Here is a 10329-nt window from a genome sequence, read left to right on the forward strand (position 1 = left end):
CACGGAAACTGTATGTGTACTGCATACAAGATCAAATACACGAGATCATTTGAGCTGAAAGGATGAGCTCTACAACTTGTTTCAGCTTCAGAAGGTTATACAATAATCAGTAAATTCATCATTTCTTCGTTGTTTTTTTTTTTTTGGTGAGTTGTTTACCAACAATCGATGGAAGGATGGAACAATCGACGATCAATTTGGTGCTCAGTTCAATGCTCAATTAACATTACCCACAAAACGGTCTCCAGCTGGTGAACAGGTTTTCCTTCGATCATGAAGCCATGTTTGTAGGGCCGTAATTAATGTGTGACCCTCTTCTATCAACGTAACTGGCGGCGCTAGCTGAGCGCTGAGCGCTGAGAAATATGCAAACACACGGCACGGTTCTCACTTTCATTCGAAGATTTGCATGTTTCCGATCGGGCGGGAAATGGTGTCAAAAATAAAGGAGGGTGTTAACACGTTAGGGTCTCGTTTGTTTACCGGATCAAGGTGAGTGGATACGAAATGGGTAAAAAACGTTATTTATTGCTAAATGATTAAGCCTTTCTGGACGGAGTTGCATCATTTAGCAAATGGAAAATGACTGTTTTTGAGTTTTGTTTCCTATTGCTATTGAATTCAAATTAGCTTGCAATGTTCTCCCTGTTGTTGTTAATAAGATCTCCTCATTTACAGCTTAATTGACCATTTTCAACGCGCGATCGTATCGGTTAGTTCCTCTCAGCTCTTGAAATGCTCATTGTTTCACTGATTGCGTTTCATCTAACTGAAAGGATCTCGCCAGTAGCTCAGCCTGGGTCAATTGGTTGCAGTATATCAGCCTGCACGATCTAAAAGCTTCCTAAGCAGCGATGACCAATCAACCGTGGAGCAGCTTCCAGCGTTTGCGAAAGCACTCTGCACTCTGAGATGGTTTGCAAAAAAATGATATCCAGAACCTCTATTTTATGCACGAAATTAGTCAACCAAAAAAGTGTTATGCATCTTTGGCGAGAGAGAGAGAGAGAGAGAGAGGGAGAGAGAGAGAGAGAGAGAGAGAGAGAGAAAAAGAGGTGAACTGTGTCAAACACAACCTCAGGTTTAAGATGTGAGCGCATGTAATATTATTGCAAATTTATTACCCTCTCACGCTCACTGGCGGGATAGCGATCGCGCGCGCTTTCGTCTTGATAGAATGCGATCAGTCTTCTCGCACACATTCGGAAGTTTACTATGAAACGGGTTTTCTCGCCATCCAGCATGAATGGCTCATGGGGCCACGCATTTTTACGGTACACCGCCATGCAGTGCAATGACCATGCCGGTGCACCAATGCACCAATGCAACGGCAGCAGCAGTGAATTTGTGCCAAACTGTCACTCGGTCAATGCGAACCACTACTCACCGGCACGGCACGGTGGGGGAGCTTAGACTCCAGTGCGTGAAAAGCGCACCCTTTCCAACTTCTGGAGCTACCGAAAAACTTACCCGTGATACGGCGGAACCTGACGCCGATCGATTTCTCCAGCGCGTTGCTGGTGAAGCTGAGCACGTGCGCACCGAGACTGAAGCCGATGGCGTGCAGGTCCCGGGTGCTAAATTCCGGATGGTTCGCCTGCAGACCGATCAGAAAGGTGGCGGTACACTCGCCCGCCTGCTTGGTGTTGAAGGCGGCCGTCGGGTAGCACGGCAGCCGGGACAGCTTACCCCAGTCGACGATGAAGACGTTCGTGTTTGGTTTGCGCAAGTACGCTGTCGTAGTGAAGTGTCGAACAGAAAGGAACATCAGAAATCGGGAGGTTTGAGAAATGAGGTACTGTTTGACCATTACCTTTGCGGATCATTTTGGTCGCGTTGAAATCGATACTGCCGCCATAGCCGTGTACGATCAGCTTGTTGGTGTGATTGAGCCGGATGTGTTCCGGGACGTGCGGATCGATCGAATCGAGCAGTACGGGGCCATCCTTGGGGTGTTCACTTGAGAACACGTAGAAAGCGATTGTTTTCGAGGTGCACGGTTCTAGGTACTGGAATTGGCACGGTCCTATCGTGAACTCGTGTGCGGTCGTTGGGACGCAGCCAACGAAGATCGTTAGCAGAAGCACTGCCAAACGACACGAGTTACTAGGAAGAATATGGCACATTTTCAAAAACGTTTCTCATACACGCACCCAAGAAACACACTTTCGCTCTCACTCGCGACGAACCGCCAGCTCCTTTAATCGATTATCGAACGCGTAGATTGTCAACTGTTTCATCGGAATGTGGTTTGATGCGTCGGCACTGGTTGTACTAAGCGATCACGTCGGTACGTTACGGGGACTCACTGCACACTACACCGTTGCGACCTAGTTGGGGCAGTGAATTCGATGTGTTTGAACGACGCACTTTCATTACCACGCACTTCGGTGTCCCAAGTCCCGTAGATGGGGGGAATCCTTCGTTCACACTTCTACTGTTTTATTTTCTGCCGCTCGGTTGCAGTACAGCTTTAATAAACGACACTAAAAATTAGCAACCGTACACATTTGGGGTGTGGAGATCAAGCTGACGATGATGATGGTTTCTTGCACAATGCACAGCCTGGCGTCCAGTGTGTGTGTCCCCAACTGTGTCCCCAACTGTGTCTATTGCTGCATCGGTGGGGATCGATCGAGTTTGCCATGTGTGCACTGGCCAAATGCAATGCGTGTTGTAGTTTCTGAAACCGACCGTTTCGGAGAGTGCGCTGCTCACCACTTACCACCGTTACCGCTGGCAGCACTGCTGCACGAAGTGCTCGAATTGTACTGAGCGATCCCGTTGAAGCTACTAAAACTCGCTAGCAGGGTTGATCCTAAGAAGCTTGCGTCCGGCACGCTACTGAGCCGTGGGGAGTAAAAGTCTCCAAACGGCTACGGGGCCCGAGCACTGCTCAGCCCCCCAAAAACGTTCTATCTCACCCGGCTCACTGTACGTTCGGACCCGCGCGTGAGACAGTGTGAGGCGCGGCGCATGAATTTCGCTAATCCTAGTTGCGCGCTTGGTGGGGGATTAAAAGCGTAGCGTACTAAAGTGGGAAAGACGAGTTTGTATGTTAGATGCGTTCGTGTGAGCGCATGTGAATAATGGTAATGATGATGGTTTGGGGAAGATGATGGTGATGATGATACCCGGCCGTACCACGATCTGGTCGAATAATGGTGAGAAGCTGTGAGAAAGAATTCGTTTTTATACGCCCGCATCGCGTGCCCTTCGCTTGCTGGGGTGGGGGAGACGAACACGTTTTGTTCTAAGCCTGTGCTGCACAGTGGGTTGCAGGTGGTGGACAAAATTCCAACAAGGGTTGGTTTAAACATCGATGCATTTAAACGTATTTGATTATTTTATCGTGCAATCAGGTGAAGAGAATAATCGAAAGAAGAACAACCTTAACGTTTCAACGTTTTAAAGGCGTACATACCGTAAAACAATCAACAACAAACCGAGTGCCACAGCTTCCTTGTAAATAATTGTGCGTTGAAGATAAACCGTTGAAGGCTTCAGACGTTTGCGTCAATTACTACTATTCTACCCAGAACGCAACGCTCTGACTTGGCCGACAAAACAACCCTACCAGCATGGAAAATTACCACAAATCGTTTCGCAAAAGAGTTATTTATTTATTTGCCCTTTTTGCAGTGAAAATCTCCAGCCGTAATTACAACTTCCTCATTGGCGATGATGGGAATTTCCTCCCATCGCAGTACGTGAGATTGATTGGGGTGTTATGGGGATGTGATATTGTGGTGTGGTGAACTGCTATGAACAAACGTACACTAGAACTCTGTTGAGATGATGCGAACCGCGTAAAATGAGATGAGATGGGTGTCTTAATAGCTAGAATTGACTTAATATTCTGACAGTGCATTGCCTGCATGCGTGCACGAACGAACGATCGATTCTTCATTCGATCATTCCAAAGATGGGTATCGATCGACGGATGAGTTGCAGCTTGCGATCGTTCGTTCTAGCGTCCCACTCGTGCGCCTATATGCAGCATCGCTGATCGCCCGGCATCGATGGTTTCGATGGGCAGAACGGTGGATTATTGTCCTTTATGCAGTACGAGCCGGAGGCACTGCGAATGAGAATAAGAATATGGTCATACGGTTAATGAGGTTAAGGCGGTTTGACGACGGCATGCTGCGACACGGTGGACGATCATGTGCTTGTGTATGCATCTGCAATGAATGCTTTTCCCTCAACCTTTTGCCCCTAAACACCGTTACGTTCGAAAGGGAGGTAGTTAGAGGCAGGGTGTCTTGCAGAGCTGCTTAAGCTTGGATGGAAGGAGTTGCTAGTGATGATCTTGCTGTCGTTAAAGTGGTAATAAAGTATTGCAGTTTATAATTTCGCGGCCTTGACGTATCCACGAAGGGAGTAGGTTGAATATAGATAATTGGATATGTTGGAGTAGCTCTGTAACTACTATTTTATACCAGACTGCCTTTCTTTGAAGCTCCTTAGCTCTTCTAATGCACATTTTGAGATCTTCACATAGAAATGCCGCTTATTGTTGTAGCCTAAAGTCTTACTTTGGTGGTGTTTTCAGCCCCATCGGTATGGCGTAACCCATCGCGTAGCCGAACCGTCGGCGTCCCTGCCGGACGCCCGACCCGAGTATCGCCGAGGACGGACAACGCCGACTGCAAGGCTCCGCCATGGGTTCGTGACCTTCGTACAGTGACTGGGCGAGATAGCAAATGGCCCAAATGTGACTACACAGATTAATGTCTGCAAGAGAGCGAAAAGGTTTGAGTGTTACTGATAGCTCTAAGAAAGCATATGCTCCAGAGATACTTACTGGTGCTATTCCCACAGTATGGTTGTCGCCTGCCACCGTTTACGCAGAAATCAATGTGTCCAACGCGTCCTCCTTCGCCATAGTGGCCAGCGTTCGTGTGTATGACCTGCACGTACTTGGCATCGCCCTGATCGAGTCGGTTAACTCCACCCGGTTTAATTAGTGGCCGCGCTGGATCCAGTGCTGATGGAAAATGGTATAGAAGATGTAGTCTTCAAGATAGTCTAACATATGCAACTTTATCCCTTACCAATAATTCGCTCCATTCGGAAGTTGAGATAGTTTGCCATCAGTCCGCAGATATGTGCCCCGAGCGAGTGTCCTACACAGGTCGTCCTCTCCACCGGCAATCCAAGGTCTCTTAACTGCATCAAGCTCTGCGCCAGACAGGTTGCCGCTGGCCGTATATTGTACACCGCCGCCACATAGCACGGCGGCTGACAGAGGGCGCCCCAATCGACAAGGAACACGTTGTAACCGCCATGATTGATGTAGGCTGTAGCGAAAATTTAATAAAAAAAAAACAGTACGTTACTATTCAGGTCATTTATCTAGCGTCTAGCATCACACCTACCATCTCGCAGAACGGCAATCGGTAGCGTATCATCACCGCCGGCGTACCCGTGTATCAGTATGATGTTCTCCTTCGAGTGATCCCATTCGGTGTTGTTCAACCAGTCCCGAAGCCGATGATCGAACTGCGAGAGTGCGAGAGAGAGAGAGATGGAGGGGAGAGTTAGAACAACATACGGCCTTGTCGAGTTTACCGGGTAGCTTAGAACTAGAACTGTGTCACAGCAACATTGATAACGCGTGGAAGTTTTGAAGTAGGAGCAGACTTGCAGCACCAAAACACGGCCTAATCTGCGTGCCAACCGCAGAATACCACCGTGCATGACATTGATCAGGGCCAATAGGCCACGGATGTTAGGTGGTGGTGGTGGTGATGGTAACACGATATGCAAAACAAAACACAACTTTCGAAGGCACCGTTGCGGTTCGATAATTGAGGTTAATAAACTGGTGAACTCGCCGCGACCGATCCACTGTTGACGAATGATCATGAGGGCGGTAGCGCTCGGAGGGGAAACTGAATAAGGGAATGCATATTAATAACTGCCACTCGGTGCGTCTCCTTGCTCACCAGCACTTGTAGCGTACCGTGCGCGTTATGTTTTGCCACTTGCGTATGCTCAACACGTTGCCCACCTGTTGGAGTCATGCACAGTAATTCCATGCAAACCCACGTCGTACGCCACTTCCGATGCGAAGGGTTTCCGGTTTGCGCTTTTGACCTGCCGGCCGGTTACTAGTTTAGACTAGCGCGACAAAAACGGACTGTTGACAGTTTTGGGACGGTTGGGCGTTTTCCATTGACCGTGTCAGGGTGGGACACTGATTGTGCGGAAAGGGGGAAGAGGTACGCGTGCCATGCCGGTAAGCTTGCCGGCACTAATTAGTGGGTGAGCACGCTGGGCAATTGGAAAGTATCCTCGGGCAAGATCTATGTCAAGAACTTACGGTATGGTTGTGCAAGTGAACTCATTCGAGCGCACTTTTAAAAGTGCTACCGCATGCTCAAGGTGGCAGAAATTACATGTGTTTTAAAAGAATGCACAGTGGACTCTCGCATAATGAGTTTCATCAGTTTGAGTAACTCACTGGTTACACTAAAAAGTAACTAAAAAAAACTACAAAATCATCAAAAGGAGTAAGTGACTACTAGGAGTAAGTGAGCTATTAGTTAAGTATTTTTATGTCAATTCGTTTATGTTTTTGTATTGAGACATTTGTTTTTGTATATGTTAAGTTATTAGACAAGAATTAAAATAAATTTTGGTGCGATCTTCTTCAAAATGTTGCCTTCCTTTTTTAACTAGTTCTCAGTTTCTCAACTCAATAATGACAGGTGCTATAACTCCCGAGGTTGAGAGAAAATGAAAAAAATACTGATACGGTTCATTAATTTCTTAAAGTATCTTAAAGTGTTCTTTAATTAAACATTGCAATTTATCATTCAACATAGACCTCAATATCACCATTTCGTGGCATCAATAACCAGCAATTTCCGAAAAAAGCTAAAATGACATCCGAATTTCCTTCCTGTCCGACCGGAAACACCTTTTTTGCATGCCATTTTGTTTGCCAATGCATGCCCGGAACGCGTCGATAATGAACTTCAAAAACCCTAACAGCCCTTTCCAGTGGCCCTTCAAACGCCCGATGGCGTAATGTTTCGCGCACACCGAAGCCTCCGGGCACGTGCTCGCGGTAAAACAGTTATGCGCTCCAAGCCTCAGTTATGCTAAGCGAGCCCTATGCTGGTGGCTCCAAGGGGCTAGTACATCGGTACATGCGCGTAAGCACTTGTGTCTGTCTACCTTCCGCACCATAACCACCACCACCAGGGTGCAAGCAGCATTGCATTTTATTGCTTCTTTTGGCTTACAAGAAGGTTGGAGGGAGAAAATATATAATCAAACCAGTTATTAACAACGTATCAAAACGGCAGGATTGCGTGAATGTGCACTGCCCCTGCCGGACGTGTGCAGTGGTGGCGATTGTACGACTGTACGAAAATGCAGCCTTTTGCAGCCTGCAGTCATGTGCATTGCATGAGACCCCTGTCCATTTCCACCCTCCCCTTTTACGGCTCCGCGTTGCACGTGTTGGTAGAGGCCACAACGTTAGTAAAGGCAACCTTGACGTTCAAAAACGAGTTGTGGCATGCTGCGGTTTAAACCGAACCGATTCACGACCCAACACGAGTACGGCGCTTAACCGTAGTGTGTCCTCTTTTGGGTTAGATGTTTTACCGGTACACGATGCCATTACACGACACTCGCGCAAAAGGATAAATCTACCCAAACTTGCCCACAGTGGCAGTGCAGAAGCCTTGAAGATGCCGTGTGCTAAAATACACCAACTACCAGACTTACCTTAAACTTATCCTTCACGATGCCGGACGTGTAGAGGTAGATGCTAATGTCCTCATCCGGACAAACGTCCTGCCCATTGCCCCGCTTCCACACGCAGTCCTCCCGCGTCGTGTTGAACGAGTCCGGATCGCCCAGGTAGAGGGCCTGCGCCAGAAGATGTTGTGCCTGCGCGTCTATAAATTGGTCTTGCGGTTGGTTTTTTGTGTGTTTGGGTGTGTGTGTTTTTTTTTTGTTTCGTTTTGTTTTGCGCGCGATTGTTTTGGAGGTTCGAGGGTTTCGTTTGGCGCACCACGCAAACCATTAAAACGTACAAAACCAGATCGAATCATATGCTTTCAAAAGAAATTGGGGGTTTGGAAAACGAATGACAGCGAAGATAGAGTGCATTGTGGGTGTGGGTGCTCGATGGTGATGAAACGGACATTTTGGTGGATGAAATGTATGATAAATGTATGAAAAATGGTGAAGATGCTCCCACGAAAACAGGGTGTGAGTTTGCGTGAGTTTAGAAGAAACAAGATAGGAGGCAGAAAGACGCAGTAGACGCCCGAAAGTGATGAGAAAAAGATTGCAGACAAACGAACCCACAAGACAAGATTCAAACCATTTCATTCTAATCATTTCGTGCTAGAATGCATAATACGAAAAAACAGAACTGCTTGAAATGTGCTCGAATAGCTCTATGATGCAACGCGACACTCACACATGCACAAAAGGGATATGTTAAGTAAGATCAGACAGTAAAGATAGACAGTGACGGAGCGTGATGGAAATTAGTATCCATGGTAACGCCTGCAATACACCGGCACATGGCGCCAACTCGGGCTTGAGTATTTGTAGTAGTAATAGTAGTAGAAGTAATAGTAGTAGTAGTAGTAGTAGTAGTAGTGGAAGTAGCTTTAGGCATGCGTGTGCGTGCAAATGTACCGGGTGCGTACAAATGGTCCGGTTGGTAGTAACCGTGAACCGTGAAAGTGATCGACTTGTTCTCTCGTTCTCTAAGCGTGTTTTTTTGCACATGTACTTGCACACATTATACGCACACACACACAAAGAAAAGCTATATGATTCGTGTCGATGGTTTTCCATTGTTTGGGGCTTGCTGGGGTTGGCTCCAGTTGCAGTAGTATTAATTGACACCGCTTGCATTGCTGTTCCGCTGCGAGATGCGCGATTTTTAATTCAATTTCCTGCTCATTGTCGTTTAAGGGCACGCATATGAGTACAGATGAGACACATAATTTGATTGTTTGATCTTTACTTCATGTGTAATAATTAATTCTGTTAAATTTTATACAGCGACTAAGGCTTTACTTCAATTTTTAGGGCAATAACCACATTCGGGGTTCGTCGCCTGATGTAGCAAAGTCGCTCGCACACTCTATTTTACTCCATTAGATTGCATCACTTAATATTTTCCACGAAAGTGTTTCCTCCAACGCGGGGAGGGGGCTCACTACAAACGCATCCTCCCTGATTCTTCGATGATGATGAAGGGATGCGATGATAACTCTCAAAAAGGCGCTCAAAACAAACACTTACAAATCATTACACCACCGCTGACCAGCATCGAGCAGAGAGCGATCTTCACTAGCAGCACCATGCTGGACGTTTGGGTTGGATCACTTGGGCACTTTGCAGTAAAAAATCCTAAAACCACTTCTCACACACCAGGAGCCACACACCGATGGCTGGCCCTTTACCCGACACCTGCCAACAGACGACTGACTGACCACCAGGCACCACCAGGTCCGTGCTGGACAATCCAAGCCCTAGCAAGCAACTGCCGAACGGTCCGTCTGCACAACTGCATCAAAGTCGGTCGTGGGGCCGGTCTGGGTCTGCAGGTTTTCACCTGCCGCCACTGGCTCTACACCATGGCCATGAGCTGGCAGTGTAGCCGCGCCGCGCGTTCATCGTGCCATCCACCGGGTGGCTCGGGCAAATGAACACAGCGCTAATGTGGGCCGGGTTGTGTGTTCATGCAGACCGCATCTTTGTTACGGGGCATTGATAGTAAGGGTTGCTTTTTTACCTGTGAGTGCGCACATTCGCGCGGCTTAAACCGTTAGATGCAACATTTTCAACGGCATCGACCGTGAGGTGCTGGTGCGTCTGTGTGCGGAAAGCGATCGGTTGGAGGCCGCAAATTGGCAGCTAATTGCGGTTGAGATGATAAATTCATTACAACGATAACGAGGCAGGTTGACACATGAAAGGGGTAGAGTAGGATTAAGCGAAAGAGAAGGTAACAAAAACAAAGAAGAAGTGTTAAGCACGTTGTAATTACGGATCAACATGTCAATGGCTGCAATGGTTGCTATTTAGGGCTTCAGAATGGAACGAAAAACTTCTTTACGCGAGAGATTATTAACACTTTGACAGTGAAGATCTTAACTGATCATTTGCAGGTCAAGGATTCGTTTCTTGTGTTCGCCCTTTGTGCCGTACCGTACATTTAATGCGACGTGAAGACAGTTCATACTTCTTGCTCTCTAATACATCATTGGCACTAAGTAGGACATACACACGTTCACAACCAAATTCATAAATTTCTTCTCCCATCAACAAAACGTGTCTATA

The 10329-nt window shown here is 47.2% G+C and overlaps 2 protein-coding genes across 3 annotated transcripts in view; both read right to left on the reverse strand.

The window, feature by feature from the left end:
• Positions 1-3152, reverse strand: part of LOC120905231 — an 11296-nt gene extending 8144 nt beyond the window's left edge. Inside the window, exons 1-2 of the mRNA XM_040316124.1 lie at positions 1814-3152; positions 1471-1734 (exon numbers count right to left, since the gene is read on the reverse strand). Of these exons, the coding sequence (XP_040172058.1) occupies positions 1471-1734; positions 1814-2126 (577 nt within the window). The 5' untranslated portion in view covers positions 2127-3152. The remainder of the gene's footprint in view (positions 1-1470; positions 1735-1813) is intronic.
• A 447-nt stretch (positions 3153-3599) lies between these two features.
• On the reverse strand, positions 3600-9542 carry LOC120905216 (phospholipase A1-like). Of its 2 annotated transcripts, none has more exons than XM_040316103.1 (7): positions 9289-9542; positions 7747-7931; positions 5382-5505; positions 5058-5303; positions 4808-4990; positions 4539-4737; positions 3600-4081 (listed from the first exon to the last, which is right to left on the reverse strand). In XM_040316103.1, the coding sequence occupies exons 1-7, from the start codon at positions 9347-9349 to the stop codon at positions 3991-3993; spliced, it is 1089 nt and encodes a 362-aa protein (XP_040172037.1). In that variant the 5' UTR covers positions 9350-9542; the 3' UTR covers positions 3600-3990. The 2 variants fall into 2 exon arrangements, with proteins under 2 accessions (XP_040172037.1, XP_040172038.1); XM_040316104.1 differs by having other exon boundaries at positions 7747-7919; positions 9289-9541.
• Between the last annotated feature and the right edge of the window lie 787 nt (positions 9543-10329).

Source organism: Anopheles arabiensis, chromosome 3, assembly GCF_016920715.1.
Source record: "Anopheles arabiensis isolate DONGOLA chromosome 3, AaraD3, whole genome shotgun sequence".
Lineage (NCBI taxonomy): Eukaryota > Metazoa > Arthropoda > Insecta > Diptera > Culicidae > Anopheles > Anopheles arabiensis.